Genomic DNA, 22,286 nt, shown 5'->3' with positions numbered 1-22,286 from the left:
TTATTGTTTATCAATCGGGCTCTACCACCTGCAGTTCTAACTTTTATACCCACAACAGGCTGTGCACTGCAGATCTGCACATGCAACAGAATGCAGCAATTTCTTAAGTTTTGCAGCTTTCTGAATCAAAATCACTGTTTTTGATTTGAAGATATTAAAATCTTCACCCTTTTGGATGTTTTCTTTCTGTATTCCACAAGAAGATGAGAAATAAGAAACCAGAAAGCTCTTACACTGCTTTCAGATCCATAATCTACCAGTGGGTGAAGCAGAAACAAAACAGTAAACACATCCAGAGCTTTCAAACTTCATGCTCTGCTATACTGCCAAGCTAACAGTTCTGCACAAGAGCTGAGAAGGTCAGAAATTCTCATTATGAACAATTCTAGAGGGAATCTGTGTAAAGGCAAAGGAGGAACAACAGCACAAATTCATGGAATCTAGCAAGGAAAAGGCATGGATTGAATCACTTGCAACACCATCATGCACACAGAATTTAAAGCCTGAAAAGAAACGAGATCATAAATACCTCAAGGTGATTAACATCTTCAGTGTTAGTTTAGTGTTTAGTTCAGTTCATTAGCAAGTAGTCATGACAGGCACTGTGACTGGTTTGGTTAAGCTAAGCACATCATTATTAAATTCTCTAAGCTGTAAACTAAAGAGGCATCTTTTTATTATACTTGTCCCACCAAAAGTGAAGATTTGCAATCTATTAGCAGTGTTTATTATTGAACAACACCACGTAAAATCAACAAGCTGTACAGAAACTGCATAAGCTGGCAGCTAAAACACTCTGACTGAATAAAATCTCTCCTGTGGGGAAAAACATGACACAGAACTCAGGTACAACCTTCAACCAAGGTCTGTGTAGACAATGTTATGAACATCTCCCAAGGGATAGAGAGAAGAAACAGCCATTGACTTTATTCCAAAAATAAGCTCTAACTAGTAGGGTATAATCAAGAGCATAGAAAGATAAAACCTGGAGAAAATATTTTCCATAACCAAAGCCCTTAAATTTAATTTACCTTTCCCCATCCCACCCAACCTCCAAACAGCAATTAGTGGGCAGTACTATGTCAACATAACTGCCCATCAAAAATGTTGACAGTCATAAGAAATGAAGGATCTACTGCACAAGACCTAAGAGGAAGAGGTTCGCTGCAGATTAGCAAACAACTCAGCTCCTACTTTCATTTACTTCTTGCTTCTGAACTTTGCAAATGAGTATCAGCCTCTTCACTTGATGTGCCCCGACAGGGCCTCAAGAGGAAATTAAAAGCACTGGCATTCCATGAAGCAGGAACAACGTGCAGATCTGAGATGCCTAGACCTGTGGTGGTTCTTAAACCTGTAACTCGATAAAGAATGATATGTGCCTTTTATCTTCACATTCTGCACTCTGGGGTGGGGTGGGAGGCCTCTGGGAGGCACCATCAGACAGGCAGCTGTTAGGGCCGTTACGAGGAGTTACTGGGCAGGAGGCCGTTAGGGCTGCAGTAGGGTGCTGCCAGACAGGTGGCTGCAGGTAAGGCAAAGATGTGGGTGCTCTAGGCACTGTGGGTGACAGGACACGGGCAAGGAGTTTTGCGTGGTGAGGTGTGTGTATCAAATTGCTGGTTGTTATCTGGGATCTGCTGTTACGCACAAGACCCAATGCACAGGCTGCTGTGTATGTATCTGTCCTTCTGTATGCACAGGGACATGGCCGGATATCAGAAGTGCTTGGTAATAATAAAATCACAAAATCATTGAATCAGTAAGGTTTGGAAGACCACTAAGAAGGCATCAGTCAAGAGTTGTCTTCTGTATTGGTCTCTGTGCCTCTTTGTTCTGACAGGAGCAACTCCAGTGTGAATGACAGGACGCTTCTACCTCTGGACTCATTTGCTGGTTGAGCTGCCAAATATCAGTGCACAGATAACAGAGGTAACATTCATGGAGGTACTTTCCTTTTTCCCATGACAAAGGCTACTATCTTAACCAAGAGCTATGAAAACCTCCACTTCTACTGCTGATCTAGTGACACATCTATCGTTCAGCCAATATCCATCTGGAAAGTGAAATCAAACTTCACCTGAATATGTAATTTAATAGATAATTTTTCCACTCAGATCAAAGTTAAATGTCTATTAGATAGAGAGAGAGAGAAGGCTATGTTTTATTAATGAGGGAACGATGAACGCATCATGATTCAGTTTGTCAGTTCAGCTGTGGGACACATGAAAATCATTGCTTTACATATATCCCAGAAGACAAGGAACTTGATCTAATGGCATTTTGAGTTGAAGCTCTTTAATCATTAGTTTTCTGAAATGGTTCACTGTCACTGCAGCTGTCATCCTATCCAATGTTCTTTGGTCATTCTTATCAGAGCAATTATGAATATGAAATATGCTTGAGGCCAAAGAATACTGAAGATCCTAGCAGATTAAGAAGCGAACTTTTATTCAGTATCCTGTGCTATGTGGGTCCTGCTGGCAAGTCTCATGTTGCTCCACAGAATGCACTGGTATGGAGACTTCAGTGGAGTTAAGTTTTAAGGGAATCAGAATACAGTGCTATGATGAAAAAATCAGTTCTACATGTCACAAATGTGGCTCACTTTTCTTTAAAAATAGTAAATGTTCTCCATGTTTTGACGTGTTTCCCGTAGTTACAGGGATATGGCAGGCATGAAGAAAGAAATCCAGCTTCAGGTATGAATTCTAATTACTTGATCAGTTCCAGACATTAAAAGGTTTTGTTTGTTTGTTTGTTTGTTGTCCTTCAAAGATGTTAAAATGTCAATTCATTTTATTTCAGACCACAATATGCAACCAAGATGAGTGGAATGAAATGTTGAAGACAAAAGGCGTCGTAGGTACTGACTGTTACTGTTTTCTGACAGTTTCTTGTGTATTATCCCACCTATATTATGTTAATATAGTTAAATATAAATAGTGCTTATGAATAAATGCTATCTTCTGTAATAAATTAATACGTTGCAAATCATATTATCCATTACTTTATGCACTTTTATATGCTTATGTTTAGTAAGTGCCATTTCAATTATTTTTTATGATAAGTGTTAGGAAATTTCTTTTCAGGGATTTCAAGTATTTTTATGATAAGTGTTAGGAAATTTCTTTTCAGGGATTTCAAGTATTTTTATGATAAGTGTTAGAACACTTCTGTGAAAGGTTTTTCCTAAAATCTCCTAAGGACTAAATTAATACCATACATAAATAAACAGCAGTTAATCAGTCAGCATTCTTCAGAATGCATCTCCTGTATTTTTCCAGTTCTCAGTGCCCTGAGTACAATAACAAAATCTCCTGGATCTCTGAGGATTTGTACTTGGATAGAGGGAACAAATCTGAAATTGGAATGTACCTACAGAAAAGCAATAATGGAAAAGGATTTGTGTGCATGAGCTTTTGTGTGGGGAAATGTAGAACAAAGATTTTGAGAAGAATGAAAAGCAACAATGGGGAGAAAAATAATAATCAGAAGAAAAAGAAATAAGAAAGAAATTTAGCTGTTTTGATTAATCATCATGAATGGTACTGCAAAGTAAACCTCTGCTGTCGAAAGTAATAGAAATAAAAGAGGAAACTGTGATGTGTCCACTCAATATATGCATGAAGTACTTACTGATTAGAAGAGGACTGGATGGTAGAGGTAACTACCTTCTCAGTCCCATTCCAACGCACTCATGTGTATGTTTAATTTTGTATGTTTCTCAATGCAGCAGTTTTTAATTTTGAAACATTTTATTTTAGTGATAGATGTGTATCAAGCTTGGTGTGGCCCTTGCAAAGCTGTGGTAAATTTATTCTCAAAACTGAAGAATGAGTTTAGTGAAGATGATGTGCTGAATTTTGCAGTGGTAAGGATGTAATTTTTTTGCAGAACTTCAAGTGTAGTTTATGTTAAATGCATCTTTCTATCTGTCTGTGTTTACAGGGTTTTCATTTAACTTCCCTTATGTCAATTGAGTCATTACAGTTTTGGTCTGGTTGCCTTTTCTTCATGGTATCTCCTTATAAGGCTTTCTTCAAAGGTAGATTAGAAATGGTATTAGGTTTGGAAAAAAACTTTCATAGAAAAAGAGTTAATATCCCCCAAATTTTCTTTTCGTTGGTAAAAGTTAATGAAATTTTTGGAAACTAGACTATGTTGGTTTGGGTTTTGTTTTCATTTATTAATTTTAAGTCTTCTCATTATTGCCACATTTCAAACTCTTACAACCTTAAAAATGTGTTACATCTTTCTCCCAAATATTTCTTTGCATTTAATTTTTAAAAGAGCGTAAGAGAGGAACTAGAACATAAATTATCAGAGAGCTATTGTACTACACTGGCCGTAGATATAAATTCTATGTCTCCTTCATATATCCTATTTATAGGAATCATATATCATATATAAAGTAGATGACATTTGTTTTGCAGATTTACTTCCTCACAAATATTGACCAAGCTCGCTTCTTCTCATGTTGCTGAAAACTTTCCATTGTTTGATCAGCATTTCGACTTTTTGCAGAAATTGTGCATATCATAAACAAACACAAAAAAAGCAGTTAGTTCTGCGCAGAGGTAATATGAAGAGATTTATCGTTGAATTGACCACATCACAAAGAGATTAATAGAGTGGATATTTTCTTCTGCCAAGACTGCATGTACTGCCTCCCTGTTTCTCTATGTTTATACATGGGAAAACAGTGCTAGGGTGACATTTTTCCATGAGTAATGTAATACGAAGGGAAGCCAACCTCACATCACCAAACCAGCTCTTTCTTCATCACCCACAAGTGGCATAAAACATTACTGAGGTGATGTAACGTGTTATATGGCTGCAGTTTTTTTTCAAGCAAAAAGATTTCATGTACATATATACATATGCATAGATATAAACAACTAAGTACATAATTTTCTTCATCTGACTGTAGGCAGAAGCTGACAACATTGAGACTCTGCAACCATTTAGGAATATATGTGAACCCATATTTCTCTTTTGTGTTGTAAGTAAACTGCATCTGTTTCTATTAATGTATTGCCTATTTTTGCATTGATTTTTCAGTACATTAAAAATAAATTTAAAACTGTGTAAGTCATGTGTTTACATTCTACACTAGATAGGATTTTATTACCAGATGTTGTTTACTTCAGGCTTTTTACCATGCCTGCATCTGTGGCTCCTGAGCACATTTTTGTTATGTTTGCATGTAGCACCACCACGGCTTTGTCATAGCCACATTTTTAGTAGTTCATGACTGATAAATCAGTTTTATCCAGGGTTGCTTCATATATAGTGCCTACCTTTGGCTACTCTGGAGTGGTTATTCTGTTCTTAAAGATGTTCCAGCCTCTCTGCCAAGAACAGGGATATCTTTCACTAGATCAGGTTGACCAATGCTCTGTCCAAACTGACGTTGAAAACTTCTGTGATAGAACATCCTCAGTTTCTCTGGGAAACCTATTCTAGTGTCTTATCACCTCATCACAAGAAAGTCTCTCCTATATGCAGTTGAAATGTTCCCTCTTTCATTTTAAAAAGGCTGACCTTTATAATTGTGAGCTGGTTATTTGCATTCATTTTTGACATATTTTGGTAAGTCCAGAAACAAACATAGAATTAGACAAAAAAAGGAAAGGAAAAAGTGAAGATGAGAAAGATTCATCCTGAACAAGCAGAGGCATTAGTGTCTTTGGTATTCACCTCAATGAGCACAAGTTGTGATATTTCTGGGTGGAAAAGAAACAAAAACCAAGCAACAAAATATAAAAGGTTCTCTAACTGAAGTGAATGTGTAAACTAAGAGACAAGAACTAAGTGTTATTTCCTCTTTCACAGGATGGCAAAATTATTGCAATAGTGAGAGGTGCAAACGCTCCTCTTCTGACTAAGAAAATAACAGAACTAGTACAAGAAGAGAGGGAAATCCTTGCCGGAGAGAGGGAACGTCTCAGGGTATTCACTTTATATACATATATATATATAAACATAAGTGAGCATTTTTACAACAATTTATGGATTTTTCTCAATGCCTATGATCATTTTCTGTAATTTTTAAATTTTTTTAAAATTTATTTATTTATTTTTGTTTGTTTTTACAATTACCGTAGTTGGATGAAATTGTTTTTGTGGAAGAGAAATTGTCAGAAGAGTCTATTGAGGCTACTGAGGAGACTGAACCTGAGGGTAAATATTCTTGTTTTATTTTAGAAATTTATTTTAGTTCTTTGATTAAGAATTGTGCATGTTGAGCTTCAGTAGATCTTTCTTTCATTCAGTTAATAAGATGAGAGTTTATGTTTGAAAATGTCAGACTGAGAAGTTTTCTTCTGTAAGGAATTAAGATACTGGTCTTTCATCAATAGTATTTTCAAGCCCTTTTAGGAACATTCAAGATTCAGGCTGCATGTAAGATTACTACCTGAAGGTCACTTCTACACAGTCCCTGTGTTAGCTACATACATAGGTCACTCTGAAAATGATGCTTCCTATTATTTCCATGGAAATTACAACAGATACAACGATCAAAATAGCATCATTTAATAGAGCAATCTCACCACTACACAACATTGTCTTTAAACTTAGTCACCACCATTAGCTATGTATTTTTGCCAGTGATTAATAAGAGTCTGTATGCCATACTTACAGAAATCTGCACCAGTGCAAGCGACCCATGGTTTCACAGCTGCTGTGATGCCAGGAATATGTTGCCCACACAGATTATCTTTCACTGGCCCAAACAGACAAAAGTCAGAAGGCTCCAAATCCAGGTTGTACAGTGTGTGTGGTAGGACTGTACAGCCAAGAATGGCCATGTGCTTCACAGTCTTCAAAATGATACTGGACCTTGTATTGCAAGAGAAAGGTTGTCTTCTTCTCTGGCTTCACGCTGGAAGTTTGAGCTTTTGGTTTAGTTAGCACTGCAGAATAGCAATCAGAGTTAATGGTTTCTCCAGGTTCCAGAAAATCCAGAAGGATCACTCTTTTTGTATCCCGAAAGACAGTGCACATCACTTTACTCACTGAGGGCTGCACCTTGAGTTTATTGTTCTATGGGGAATTCACATGTCACAAATTGCCATTTGGCTTTGACTCATACGCGTCTTGTCACCAGTAATGATGCAGTCCTGGAAATTGTCACCTTCAGCCTCATATGGGTTCAATAGGTCATGACAAACTTGCATAAAATGATCTTTCTATTCCTGTGTGAGCATCTGTGGGACTCACCTGGTGCAAACTTTGTAGTATTCCAATTTTGCCACCCACGTTTCCACTGCACTGAAGCCAATATTCAGCTCCACACACAGTAGCTGGATTGTAAGACACTGATTCATGCAGATGAGCTGATTAAGACATTCTTCATTTTGTAGTGCGACATCTGTACATGGTTGTCCACAGCATGGCTTTCAGACTGCTATTATTCCTGCTGAAACACAACACCCACTGCTTCACTGTGCTAACATTCACTTTTTGGTCTCCATAAACATTTAGCAAATGTTGATGGATGCTGATGGGTACAATTTTCTTCTACACTGAGGAATTCAGTAACATGCCTTTTCTTCTTACTGTTGTAATATATTCCTTACTACATGCAGATGCCTTTAAGTGTTTTCTAGTATTGGCAACAAATAGTAGCCTTGTTTTAGAGCTGTCATTAACTGTTTCTTCAGTGTCTGAGATCTTATTGAATTACATTTTTATGCTTGCATGTAAGCTTCAGGTTCTACAAAGGTATAGTTTACATTCTCTTTTGAACACTTTAATTTAGCAGTTATGTGTATGCTACAGGTGCTGTAATAGCATGTCTGAGCAGGAACACATCTTGTGTTAATGTCAGATTGTGTTAGCAAGCAGGTGCTACTTCAGCAGTTATTTATTGCAAATGACACAGTGCAAAGGAAATAAACATCTACTAAGATAAGAAGCGTACATTTTACTGGAAATCTCTGATAGTCATAGGAGATTTTCACTACAGTATTTGTTCTTCTCACATTCTAGTCCTGCTCATAGAAAAGCTTCAAGAGAAAGCACTCATCTTAAATTGTAGATTTTGTACCACAATTAGCTGCATGTAGAGCATTTCTCTACCATATGACCCAGAAACAACAGTGGTTCACCAGGAATGAATTTAGAGATGACCCAAGATTGTCATAGGTTTAAGATAGGTTTTCTGTGCTGGAGTCACTTATTTCTTGGAAAAACTTCTTGATCATCTCAATACTAAAATAGGGACATTTAAAGAGCCTCACTTGCAAGTAATAGAAAATTTATCTATTTACTTATTTTGATATACATATTCATTGCCACATGATTTTTTATGTTTTCCAGAAGAAGACATCACATACTCTGTTGGAATTATAAAACCTGATGATGTCTCGGAGGGACGTGTAGAAGAAATTAAAGAAAAGGTACACAGAACTTGAAAAGATTCATTCACTCTTTTTAGCCAGGTGGCACGATAAGATGAAAGATCAAATAGATCCTGGTTTATTTCCAGGCTTTGTAACAATGCTTTTTAGTGCACCTCTGATAAGGATAGTAATAGCAAGTTAATTTTAATCTTACATTATATAGTATTCATATTGATACCATTGCTTTAATATTTTATATCAGTAAGTCAGGTATGATATACGTATTATATACTATATATATATACACATATATGTAAAGACGGCAAGGGGCCTGTAGCAACTGTATTATGAGGAAAGTCTGAGAGAGCTGGGAGTGTTCAGTCAGGGGAAGGATGACCAGGCTGAGGGGTTCAGAAGAAGGTTGAGGCTGAGGGGGGATTTAATTACTGTTTATAAGGGCAGGAATCAAGGCAAAACAGAGTGGACTTTTTTTTGATGGCAAGTTACAATAACACAAGGGGCAATGGATGGAATCTGGAGCACAAAGAGGAACTTCTTTACTGTCAGAGTGACCAAGCACTGTAACAGGCTGCCTGGAGTGGTTGTGTTGTCTCCTTCTCTGGAGATATTCAGAGCCAGTCTGGATGCTTTCCTGTGCAATTGACTCAAGGAAGCCTATTTAGCAGGGGAGTGAACTCAATATTCTCTAGACATCCCTTTCAGCCCCTGCAATCATGTGATTCTGTGTTTCTGTGACATGAATTTATACTGTGGAAATCACTGACGCGTGAAATCCACAAGCAGAATAGTGTCTTGCTTCTCATATTGCAACAGAAATGAAATCTAGAAGCTATGGTGGTGGAGTTAATTCTTTCAGGTACAGAAGGTGTATTTCCTGACTGCACAGTGTCTTTAAGAATTGCAGGCACACATAAAGCAGCTAATCAGCTTGTCGTGGGGTAGCGTGTATATGCACTTAAATGATTTAGCATATGCTTGCAAATTGTAAGACTGATTTGTGCACACTGGTAATTACTATAATCAGACATTTAACACTAATAAGAATCTCGGTGCATCAAAGGATTCTGCATTTATTTAAGCCATCACACAAGAAAAAAGAAATTCTCTTTCCTTTCAGAATATAATGCTGTAGTAATGATCGTTTCAATTAGAGGAATATCTGACTGATATTGATACAAAGGGGGAAAAAAAAGTGCTCATAGAACTATATACCAAGATAACATTTTAATTTAAAAAACTAGTATGAGAGGGTCTATGACACAGAGGAAAGAAAATCAGTGATGCATGCCTTGTTTCTGCATGTTCTTCATCTTGACCAGAAAGGAAAGAGGCTCAATCAAAGCAGAAAACAGCTGGCAGTGTTTGAAGGCAATTTAGATGTAGCTGAGCAGCTGTTAGTTAGCTCCATCTTTACACTGCTTTATGAGATGAGTACCAATACTGTTTCCACATACAAACTTTGCAAGACAATCTGAAAACTCAGCAGCATCATAGGGGATTTTAAAGAGCAGAGTGTTGGTAGGTAGACAGATACTGGCATATGGGGCTGAATAATGCTGTCTTCGCTTAGATATGAGTATATGGTGTATATCTCTTATCAGTGACACTATGAATTTTGATACAGAGCACAGAACTGTAGAATTCAGTGCAGTAATGTTATTTAAAACAGTTAATTGTAAAATACATTTTATTTTTGATCTCTGCTGTTCCTCATGTCTACTAACCAAAAAGTTTAGCCTATTTGTATTGCAACCATTACTGACAAACACACACTTAAATGGTAACTGTGATTATAATGAAGACTACAACCAATTTTTAGAAGTAGTTGTATGTTAATCATTTACCATAGTAAAAAAAAAAAAAAAAAAAAAAAAAAAAGCTATTTGGTCTTAAAGAAAATTATTGACCACCACATGAATGAATGAATACATTGCAGTGCATTATGCTTTTTAAAAACTTTAGCATAGTGAACATTGTTATCCTGAATGCAGTAAAGGGCTTTGAAAAGCTGTAATTTTATTTTAGGCAAACATAATGCTGTATTTGGAATATTTCAGATAATTCGAATTTAAAATAGCATCCATAATCAATCATCTCTAGGTTTACATAGGATTTCATAAGTATCTTTCATCAAATGCCACTGAGTAATGACTGAATAATTGCAGATTAGAGCCGCGGGCTTTGGCATTGCAGCATCAGAAGAGAAAATGCTGACTGAAGAGCAGATCAGAGAATTCTACTCCAAGAAAAGTGAACAGGTAGGAAAAAACAAAACCCACACACAAACCAAAACAAAAGAAAAAACCCGAACAAAAGGAATGGATAAGGTTTATCAGCATGGCTGCCTGTATTTTTAAACCTCTAGGCTGTAATTTCTCAACATGTTGAAGAACTGAATTAGTGGAGATTTAGTACATAGAAAAAAAGAGAATTTTATCCCTCTTTTTTCTTACCTACCTTTTCACAAATATAGCCCGGTAGCACTCCAACATTTCTACTAAGTTATATTAAACCCCAATTAAAAACTAAAATATTTTATTACTTCTTTCTCTTATCAGAATGTGCTTGATACTCAATCATGTCCTACGTCTTCCAGCCAGGAAATAAGAGATGGTGTCTGGATAGGGAGCTAGGAGATATGGTTTAGCGGTTTTCTGTAGGTATGGTAAAGGGAGGACAGTAGGACTAGATGATCTTGTAGGTCCTTTCCAACCTTGTGATTCTATGATTCTATGATAGCATAAATTACTTTTTCTTTCCTTCACATTTTCTTTCACTGGACAATGCTGGCAATAAGCACTGGCACAGGCAGAAAGATAAAACATCTCCAGAAAAGGTTATTTTTCTGTCCATATCCTATAATAGGGGAAATTGCAGATAGTTCAAGGAAACGATGAAATAATGTTGTTTAACATTAAATGACAACAGTTTAGCAAAGTAGCAAATGAACACTGCCATGTGTTTTGGCAGAAGTTAGCTAAAGTTAACCATACAGAGGGGTTTGTATCACACAAAAATAAACATATATATATATATATATATGTCTTAGTAAATATTTATTTCTATTTAAAATAAGGTAGTTTGGAATTACAAGCAGACAGCTAGTTTGTCAGAGGGACCAAGGTAAAAATAAAAGGTTGATATAATCCAAACAAGAAGCTGAGAAAATGTTCTTGAAGTGTTACAAATAGGTGAGAGTGAAATAAGATTCTTATTACTGAAGCCATAGGGAAAAACAGATAGTAATGATCAGATTGCTGCAGTATTGTTTAGAAAGAAAGCAACAGGGTGAGCACTTGAGGAATTATGAAGAGCTTGGCTTTGCAGCCTGGGATTCTACTTTAGACAGACAGAGGCAGTTATGAAATGCAGGTATGTGATGTCTTCAAGAGAACGGCAGCTGAATATGAGATTAGTTAGATGCAGTGGGAGACACAGGAGGAAGACAAGGAGAAAGCACACTGTTTCATATATAACAGCACTACCAGACTGTAGTAAATCCCAGTTAACATTAGAATAGTCAGGTTCACAGAAAATTGCTATGAACTATCAGAAGCAGTTCAGAGGGCTCTGTGCTTGTTGAGAAGCCTGTTACACTATTTGTCATTCTTTAAGTGTAATTCTAAGTTGAAAAACAAGTATGCTGAAGTGACAGGATAGAATATAGGCTTTGTGCTCAGTGGGAAAAATTCTTCCCAATTTAATGCTGTGCTAACCTGTTGAAGGTTCAGGGATTACCAATTATAAGAGATTTGAGATTGAACTTAATAGAATCTCAGACATAAATGGAAGAAGTTGTTCCTTTTTATTGATGAAGCCAGGAGAGTCATGTCTAGTAGTCATATCTATTTCTTCTCTTGTGAACAAGAGTACTTTTAAAGACACAACAGTATACTCACTTCATTCTATGTACTAAATGTATTTCACTCAGTGGTTCTTCTGAGGTTTCTCACCTTGTATAGTGGCTTATATGGATGTGCAGATATAAAGATAACTGAAAGAGAAAAGCAGTTTGATAGGGTTCTGAATAATCAATACGACTGCCTTTTAAGAATAGGAGTGCAGTTACTTTAAAAAAAGTTTCATTTTATTTCTGATGATAATGTCAGAGTTTGTGAGATTCATGGCAAAACAAAAACCATGTTTTTTAGCCCGATTTTGATGATTTTGTTCAATTCATGATGAGCGGACCGTGCCATATTCTGATAATCACTAAAAAAAAAGATGCGGATGCTATTCCTCTCTGGAAAGAACTAAGTGAAACTGATGAGACTGAGGCTGAAGAGACAGATGAGTAAGTAACAGTGTTAACTGGAATATGTGATTCAGTTACGGTATTCCAAAAGCATAATAAACAAAGAGTTATTCTTACATACTTTTATATCCTTATGTAGGCAGGACTCAGGGAGCAGTCAGAGGTCTTTACCTGGTCTTTCTCAAGACCATCATTAAATATCCAATTATAGGAACATAGTAACTCCATACTTCCCAGGGAAGGATAACAAATAAAGGGCAGTGATCTCTTGCTAATTCAGAACTAGACTTGAATGAGTCGTCTGTTTAAGAGGAACAGTGCTGTACTTCAAGGATGGTGTAGTCCATGCAATTCCTCTTCATACTATTTCCCCAAGACAGAGTGACTGCCAGCACTATAAACGGATTGTTGCAGTTTTCTCCATGTTTATTCTTATGTATGCCAGGAAGCTGTAGAAAAGGCTCAAGTAACATCTAGGGAAAACCAAAGCATGCTGTGGTCCCTGGGATCTCTATGTAAAAGCCAGCAAACAAGTGGGAGGGGCTGCAGGTTGGTTTGGGGTTTTTTGGCTAGTTTTGTTTTGTTTTTGTTTGTTTGTTTGTTTTTGTCTTATTTTGTTCTAACACAGATATGTGAGTAGACTGCAAGGATTTGCTGCTCACAGTCATGACATCTTGGAATGTCTGTTTTGCTCTTACGTCAAGTGTATAGCGAAGAATATTTAACAGGATGTTAGTTGCATTCACAGCACAAGACAAGAGAGTGTTCACAAAAATACAGATACTGGATTGAGCATTACATTTAGATTTGCAGAAAGCAGCATTTTTAAATCTTTGTTCAGAAAAATAACTTACTGTAATCTGACTAAAAGATGGTATAACTGTTTCTTCCTAGGCCGCAAGAAACTGAAGAAAATGAGAGTATATCAAATATATGTGATGTGCCAGACAGTTTAGAAGATGCTAGCAGGCAACTTGGCTTCTTTTTCCCAAATTTTGATAGAAAGCACACAGAACAAAAATTTGAAAAGACACTGGCCTTAATTAGACCTTGTGTCCTAAGGGAAAGACGGGGTAAGTTTGAATAACTATATTTTCCATCCAGGGCAAATAAAAAGTCTCATACTTTGCATTTCAAGAATTCTGATAATGGAAAAGAGTTAGATCATCTTTTCTGCTCGGCATTAAGTTGTCAGTAATCTTTATCAGGAAAAAGTTCCACGGCTAATTTGTTTGATATATTTAGAATATAAATGTCAAAAACAATTTTGTTCCTTTGTTTGATATTTTAAGGCTATCTTTATAATGTTTATAGAAAATGTCTCAGAGAAGCTGGGACTTCTTGGGACACAAAGTGTACTCTCTCTCTCTATATATAAAATGTCATACTTCCCACCAACATAGTAGCTGATACTGTCCCTGACAGGCACGTTCAGGGTAAATCAACGGCAAGTGTGAAAAAGACCTGATTCAGGATGCTCTGTGTTGCTTAATACACCGCTGCACACAAATAAGTTTATACAGACAAGGTGTTTACAGATTGTATCAGAAAATCTACTCCATTAATATTAAACCCCATCCAAACAAATTTCTTCTTATGTATATTTACATTTCTTGCTAGATCATAGTTAGCTCTCTTATTTAAATTCAGGAATTTCTGCACTGGAATTGGCATAAACATAAAGATTTGTAAAACTAGAATTTTGAACTTTCCATGTATTTGTTTTCTTGATTGCTGTCCAATATTTTGCTAGGAAGAACCATTTGCCAGTCCTGTAAATAGAGAGTTATAATTTTGACTTGTGCCTGAAATTTATACATATGTTCTTGCAAGACTTGGTTAAACGATAATCTATCTATACAAATCTCCATGTCTTCCTTCATTTATTGCAATGCATATCAAATTTCTCAGCCAGGAATTCCTACTGAGATTTCTGAAGTGAGAGAAAACATTAAGAGAGTGAGCATCAACTTTATGAGCATCCAGGCAGCTACCAAAAACATCTAGCAGTTGCTTTAAATTAGCTTTCTGTTTCTCTTATTAGCATTATTATTATTGAAGTCCATGCCATTTCTTCACAAGTGTACGAATTGATAAGTGGATAGTGATTTAGCATTATTTCAATAATTTAAACAGATTCCATTTTGCAAAGCATAAAGGATGATGGCTTCGAGGTAGCAATGCAGAAGGAAATAACTCTAACTGAAGAACAAGCACGTGAATTTTATAAAGAACATGAAAATGAAGACTATTTCCCAGCCTTGTTAGAGCAAATGACCAGGTAAGGTGAAAAGTGAGAACGTGGATTTATAATCGAGAGTGATGTTTTCACAACAAAGAATTGAACTGAATATTTTATGGCTACCAGGTACCATAATATCTGAGAGTTTGATAAAATTCAAAACAGAATCAGACAATTGCAGATAATGAGATAATTACTAAGTAAAAATATCAGATTTTTAAAAATTACCAGCAACTTCATAACTACAGGATGTCAGTCAGTTCCATTGTTTTGAATGAAAACAGTTGAGCTGTGCTCTGAGAAGCTGCATTTAGACTGACTATAGGAGAAATCTTTATTCAGACTATGTTCTGGACTTCTTGGAGAGGAAAAAAAAAAATCATATTTGGATAGTGTTTCCCAAAGAAGTTGTAACATGGCTGGGACGCATACAAAATCTGAAGAGCTGAACAGCATTTCTGTGTCTAATAATAAAGATATAGCCCAATCCCTGCCATTTTGGTAACAGTAACTTTAAAATTTAAATTAATTTAAGCTCCATGAGGTTTTATCAGAGTGTGGCTGTTTGAAAAGAGACTGGTTTAAAAGTCCTTCAGTAGTAGGCTTTGTTTGCCCGGCCTCAACCACATGTGATCAAATTCTTTTTGCCAGTTACAGAGAGTTTAATTTTCAGTGTTTCTGATGCTGGTTTTCTATTCTACAGTGGTCCAACGCTTGTACTTGCTCTAACACGACAAAATGCTGTATCACACTGGAGAGATTTATTAGGCCCAAAGATTATTGAAGAGGCAAAGAAGACAAATCCTAACAGGTAGTACATAAAACAATAAACTGCCACCCTCTGCTTCTAGTTTACCTTCTTATTCTTCATCTTAATGAACAGCACATTCCAACTGGTGTAACTATAGTGCCATCATCTGGAAGCTGATGTATATTTCTGCAGCTTGTTAAAGTTTTCTTGGATGAAAGGTGTTTCAGCTGCAGCACTTTTAGTATTGAACTTTTGTTGGTTTTGTTTGAAATAGCTCCATTAATTTTTAAACCTATTTCCATAGATTACAGAAAACTTTTCATTGGTGGATTGTGTTATTTGTGACTGAGTTCCTTTCATGTATTTTATGAATTAACACCTTGTTTTCTCACCTCCTTGCAGTATTGTTCTAATAAGCTGTTGTGATATCACCTTACTTCTTGTTGACAAGTGCTATTTCATTAAGCAAAACCCGGTGTTGTCTTGCAAATATAACAAGATGACAGTTAGGAAAATGATCATATTTCATGTGGTTAATTAAAAGTTTGATTGCTCTTTCTGTAGGCATATTCTTACACCTTCAGAGAGATCACAGAGCACTTAATTTGCCAGATCAAGTTCAATACATTAGGTTAAGGTTAGTCACAGTTAAAGCTCAAGGTAACTATTCCCTTGAATAACTTCACCGTTTTAATGACTCTTAGTTTACGCGCAAAGTATACAGTCGACAACATAGATATTAATCAGCTGCATGGCAGTTCTTCAGTTGATGATGCTCAAAAGGAACTGGAGTTCTTCTTCCCTCAGGAGCAAACTTTTGCATTGATCAAACCTGATGCTGCTAAAAATCACAAAGGTAAGGGATCTAGAAAGCACAGGCTGTATTTTCAGATGTTATTTCTGCAAAATATTAACAATGTACACTGCAGTAAATCATGCCAGATGCATTATATTTATCCTGTGAAATGCTTTTACCATGCAGATAACTGCTTTTACAGGGCTTGCCTAGTTCATATCAAGGTCTCAAATGTGGCATTTCATTTATTAAATAGCCTACAGCTCTTTCTTCACAAGAACAGTAGTGAACTTCAGTGAGAGAATTCTTAGCTAAGTTAAACAGTTTAAAAGCCAGGCATATGTCCAAACTATCTGTCCAGTTTTCTTTTAAGGACAGAGAGGCTTTTGTAAGTCATGCTACTGATTTCAGACAGTTTTCCCTACTGACCCAAAATGAGCCACTGCTGAGTCAGTTTCATTCCTGTACAATCATAATATCATAGAACCAAGGAATCATAGGGGTTGGAAGGGACCTCTGGAGATCATCTAATCCAATGCCCTGGTGAAGCAGGTTCCCAACAGTAGGTTTTTCAGAAAAGCATCCAGGCAGGTTTTGAATATCTCCAGAGAAGGATATTCCTCAGCCTCTCTGGACAACCTGTTCCAGTGCTCTGTAACCCTCACAGAAAACATATTCTTCCTTGTTTTCATATGAAACTTCCTGTTTTCAAGTTCATCAACACCCTGCTGGTTCAGAGCCAACCTGCTGCCCACTAGAATACCCAGGTCCTTCTCTGCAGAACTCCTTTTCAGCAGGTCAGCCCCTAACCGGTACTGATGCACATAGTTATTCCTCCCCGGGTGTACGACTCAGGACTTGCTGTTGTTGAATCTCATCAGGTTCCTCTCTGCCCAAGTCTCCAGACTGTCCAGGTCTCACTGAATGACAGCACAGTCTTCTGGGGTGTGATCCACTCCTCACAGCTTTGTATCAACAGCAAACTCGCTGAGGATGCATTCTATCCCTATATCCAGAAGCAGATGTTGCACAAGATTGGACTCCATACTAGTTCGTGGGGAACACCGCAGGACTCCAACTAAACTCTGTGCCAATGATCACAACTCTCTGAGCTCTACCAGTCATCCAGTTCTCACTCCATCTCACTGTCCTCTTGTCATTGAAGGCATTCAGTAACCCACATTTTCCCTAGTCTTACTTGTACTACTGACATAATTAAAGAATCCTTTCTTGTTGTCCTTGAGCTCCCTCACCAGATTTAATTCCAAGTGGGCCTTAGCCTTCTTTGTGGTACCTTTGCATGGCCCGACAGCATTTCTATATTCCTCCCAAGTAGCCAGACCCTTTGTCTACATTTCATAGACTTCCTTCTTTTGAGTTTTTTCATAAACTTCTTTTTCATCCATGTAGGTCTCCTGTCACCTTTGCCTGATTTCTTACTCTTAGGGATGCACTAATCTTGAGCTTGGAGTAAAGGGGTGCTTGAATGTCAACCAACAATTTGAGACCCCTTGCCATCCAATACTCTGACCCATAGGATACCTCCAAGTAGGTCCTTGAAGAGGTAACAGTTGACTCTTCTGACATTCAGGGTTGCAATTCTACTTAATGTTTTCGTTGTTCTGTCCATGGATTAACATGCCAACAGACACAGAGAACGAGGAGGAAAGGTCCAAGTAAAAAGAACACCGTTTATCTGCAATTGGTTTTGTTGGTCTTTCTTCCCCTCCTGTACCAATCTAGATTTATTTAATTAATGTGTGCTGTAGCATTACAGCTACCTTCCACATTCTGTCAAGTGTAAGGAATAGTGATGAATGCTACTACTATAATTAGCAACAATACACATTTGTCACCTGCATAGAGAGAGTTCAATTCTATGACAGCAGTTTATCATATATTAGAGAAATGTTAAAGTCCTTGTAATGTTGTTGGCTATTGCTTGACATTGTAAGTAAAATTTTAATAGATCCTGGTGGTTTGTGTTATTTTAAAGAGTATATGAGATGTTTTCTGAAACTTTTAAAGAGTTTCTTTGCCTCCATTTTGTTCTTTTTCATTTGAGCTAACTCCTTTAAACAAGAAAGAGTGAATTTACTTGTTAATTCTTCCAGATGAAATTATGCAAAAAGTTAAAGATGCCGGATTTACTATCTCAAAAATTAAAGAAGCACCTTTAACCCGTGAAATGGCTGCAGAGTTTTATAAGGATCACAAAGGAAAACCCTTTTTCGATGACCTAGTGTCATGTATGACTGAGTAAGTAACTAGCTAGAAAGTACTGAGTTATGTAAACTGTGCATCACATCTTTGAGTGTACAGAAACATGCAATTCCTTACATGGGCTGAGGATTTTATACTCTGTTACGTTCTCTGGCAACTTCAATCCATTTTTCAGTGTTTTATGATTACTATTTAGCATGACGCGCCCCTACTTAAAATGAAAAATTACAGTTCTTTCAGAAATTATGGACAGTAATTATTATTTTGGATTTGTTTCTCAAATAACTCATTTCATGCAAGTAAAATATTTTTATCGTAGTATCCTCACATAGCTGTTGATAAAAGTGTTTGTTGTCCCACTTCAGAAATTTTTGAGTGAGTGTTTTTAGGAAAAGAAGTCCAAATCCAAAAAGCTGATTGTCTTTGATTTGTGGTTTCCATATATTGATTTTACAGTGGCCCATCGGTGGTTATGGTCTTAACAAAGGAAAATGCTGTCGAAGAATGGAGGAAACTAATGGGTCCAACAGATCCAGAAGAGGCAAAAGAGAACTGTCCTGAATCAATTCGAGCTCAGTTTGCACAAAATATTTTGTCTAATGCTGTTCATGGATCATCTAATAGAGAACATGCACTGGAAAGCATTGAGTATGTTTTTGGTGAGCTTGGTATTTAGAAATTTATGGTCAAGTCATTAGAAATATTTGTCTACCAAGCCACCTATATTTAACCTTATATGTCTGTACACATACCTATTTTCCTCCACGTTCCATCCATTTTTTGTTATGAGCCAGTTTCTATGTGACAAAGAATATCTGTGTAACAAGTAATAAGTACTAGAAAATTGATGTTAGTAGTGATTTATTCGTGTATGCTTAATATATAGTTTTTATTTGTTTGTTCGTTTGTTTTTATCACTTAACAAATGCATGCTTTTCAAATAGCCCAAGAGTCTGATGTGTTTTGTGTCTAATTATCTTAAAAACAGGGTCAAGGATTGTCCTTAAAACACTGTTAGTGATACACCTCCTTTAAACACTTCAACCAAACTTAACTGGCTTGCAAAGCTTTACATTTGTAGCGCTGAAGAGTTCTTTGCCTTGAATTTGACCAGAAACATGAATGACTGACACAGAATAATGGTTAAACTGGTTGGAAGGACCTCTGTATACCATCTAGCCCAGTCTCCTGCTTTACATGGACCTACTGCAAACAGTCAATCAGGACTGCAGTGGCTTTTCTTGATCATGTCATGAAATCCATCCTCGTTTCACTACATTCAAATAACAGATTACCATGCCATGTCAAATTCCAAGTAAAACACTTTTCCTAACATCCAAGCAGAACCTGCCAAGCCTTCATTTGCGACTATTGCCTTGGGCTGTATCTCCTTACCTACTGAATATTTCTGCTGATATTAATCCCCACCAGCAATGAACCTGCCCCTCATTGCTGGGCTCTCCTCTGGATCCACACAAGTTTCTCAGCAGCCGTTCTCAAATGGGAGACCCCAAAGCTGGGCACAGAAATCCAGGGGTAGCCTCACCAGCACCAAGGAGTCAAACATGTTCTATGAAAAAAAGAGTACAAACATTTAATTCCTGCAGATTCCAGATGAATTATTCTTTTATGTCCCTATTTTCTTTAAAGAATGCCCAGCTAGGTCCAGACAGGACTGATAAACAGGAGGAAAATCAGCATCTTGCATGTGTACATAATGATAAGACAAGGAGGAATGTTTAAAAACTAAAAGAGGGGAAACTGAGTTAGATGTCAGGGGAAATTCAGTGCCAGTGTTGTGAGGTGCTGGCACAGGCTTCCCATAGAAGCTGTGGATGCTTCATCCCCGGACATATTCAAGGTCAGGTTGGATGGAGTCCTGGGCAGACTGATCTACTTTTTGATTTAGTGTTTGACAACACTCACCATTACAGTTCGGCCCAGTTCCATGACAGGTTGCTATGGGACCCACTCTATCCAGTGCCCGGATGCTGAGGCATCTCCTCACCACAATAAAAACACTGCAGGCTGACTTGGTAGCTGTAACACAGTTACTGATGGGATCATTCCTCGGTTTTACCACCAAGCAAAGTGTGTTTCACTCTCCAATGAAACGTCCATGGAAAGCTGAGAAGGGCTTCTGAAACAGTAGCTTCTGAAACAACCACCATCTGTGGCAACAGAATGAGAACGGCCTGTGGAATCCATAGAGCGGCCACCAGGGCAGACCGCTGGGCCGACCGGCCGCCCCGCCCCCCACCGAACGGATATGTTTGGGTTGTCATGGACATTTGTGGGGTCACTTGTGGCCACAAGCATTATGGTGATCTCATGAGCCCACCGCCCTCCTGCGGACCCCTTAGAATACGGACCCAGAGCCCAGAACTGTCTTCGACCTGCGCCTCCTCGAGCCAGGAGTGCCCTCTGACAGGCAGGCAACTTTGAATTCCCTTCCCGTGTTGGCGAAGCTGTGAGAGGAACAATGAGATCCTGCCTTCCACCGAAGAGGCGTCGCCGGCGGGAGAGCAGCAGCGAGCCGGAGCCATTGGAGATTGTCCCAATGACTTGGCGACGCGGCGTGGAAGCCGATTCGGAGGTGGACCTTCCTGAGGAAGAACCCATGGAGGTTGCGGCATCCATCTCCATCACGGCTGGGCCATCCATTAAGACATCATGATCTCGCCCGTACGACGTTCGCCGCATCCAAGGAACGCGGCCTCCAGGGGCTCTCGCTTTCAGCGGGGCGAATTGAGGAGCCAACCATCCGCCCGAGAGCCCCGCTGCTGCTCCCTGGCCCCCCTTCCCTTCCTGGCCCCAAGACCCCTCCCCTCTTCTTTCCCAAACTCTGAGGAGAAGGGAAGGACCGGCACCGCACCGGCGTCCCGAAGTCCGCTGCGCCAGACAACGGGGGAGTGCGGCGGGCGGCCGCAGCGGACCTCGGCGCCTCAGGAGTGAGCCCGACGCAAGCAGGGGCAGGCCGGGACAGCGGGCTCTGAGGGCCGCTGCCACAGCACGGAGACGGAGAAAGGCAACCCGCGCTGCGCCTGCGGCTCCAGGCGGTGCCACAGAAGCGACAGAAAGCAGCGGTTGCCCGGTGGCAAGAGGAAGATGCATTCGGACGCCAACGAGGGAAGGGCTGTGGCCACGTGCTCCGTCAGGGACTGGCAAGCAGCGCGCGAGGAACCAGCGAAGGAACGACAAGCAAGAAAACTAAAGCAATAAAAATGTCAAAGTAAAGCCAGAAGCGCCTCGTGTCGTTTCGGTACTTGTCGGTCTGCCCCGGGTGTCCCATTCCAACCTAGCTTAAAACCCTCTTAGTGAGCCCTTCTGGCTCTTGGAGTAGGATCCCTTTCCCCTCTTAAGAGACAAGCCCTGACCTACCCACTTGCTGGCCATTAGACTGGGGCTGAGTAAATGGCCCCATGACTGAAAAACCCAATTTCCTGTGGCATTCAGGCAGGCTACAAAGATTAAATAGATTAAAACTTTTGAGATAAAAGTGAGGGCTTTTGTTGTTGGTTGCTTTTTCTTTTTCTTTGTAATTTTTAGGCCTACCAGGCATGAGAAATTAAATATTCTCTTTAAGTCTTTCATTTCTCTTTTTCATTCTCATCTGCTGTGTACCCAGGTATGATTTGTATGGGAGT

General features: G+C 38.4%; 1 protein-coding gene across 2 annotated transcripts; it reads left to right on the top strand.

The window, feature by feature from the left end:
* The first annotated feature begins 1,421 nt into the window (after positions 1-1,421).
* On the top strand, positions 1,422-19,583 carry NME8 (NME/NM23 family member 8). Of its 2 annotated transcripts, none has more exons than XM_015854200.2 (17): positions 1,422-1,531; positions 1,844-1,932; positions 2,660-2,702; positions 2,809-2,866; positions 3,768-3,874; positions 4,934-5,005; positions 5,839-5,955; positions 6,111-6,186; positions 8,332-8,408; positions 10,538-10,630; positions 12,524-12,666; positions 13,522-13,700; positions 14,764-14,908; positions 15,573-15,680; positions 16,325-16,476; positions 18,531-18,675; positions 19,096-19,583. In XM_015854200.2, exons 3-17 carry the CDS (start codon positions 2,670-2,672, stop codon positions 19,313-19,315), a joined length of 1,725 nt encoding a protein of 574 aa, XP_015709686.1. In that variant the 5' UTR covers positions 1,422-1,531; positions 1,844-1,932; positions 2,660-2,669; the 3' UTR covers positions 19,316-19,583. The 2 variants fall into 2 exon arrangements, with proteins under 2 accessions (XP_015709686.1, XP_015709685.1); XM_015854199.2 differs by having other exon boundaries at positions 8,329-8,408.
* Positions 19,584-22,286: the final 2,703 nt, after the last annotated feature.

The sequence above is a fragment of the Coturnix japonica genome, chromosome 2 (assembly GCF_001577835.2).
Source record: "Coturnix japonica isolate 7356 chromosome 2, Coturnix japonica 2.1, whole genome shotgun sequence".
NCBI classification, from domain to species: domain Eukaryota; kingdom Metazoa; phylum Chordata; class Aves; order Galliformes; family Phasianidae; genus Coturnix; species Coturnix japonica.
This window is presented reverse-complemented; position numbering and strand designations above follow the sequence as displayed.

Coding starts and splice junctions, on each gene's coding strand:
- NME8 (XM_015854199.2), top strand. CDS start 2,670: ATGGCAGGCATGAAGAAAGAAATCCAGCTTCAG. Junction 3,875..4,933: donor ATGTGCTGAATTTTGCAGTG/GTAAGGATGTAA, acceptor ATCTGACTGTAG/GCAGAAGCTGACAACATTGA. Junction 5,956..6,110: donor GAGAGAGGGAACGTCTCAGG/GTATTCACTTTA, acceptor CAATTACCGTAG/TTGGATGAAATTGTTTTTGT.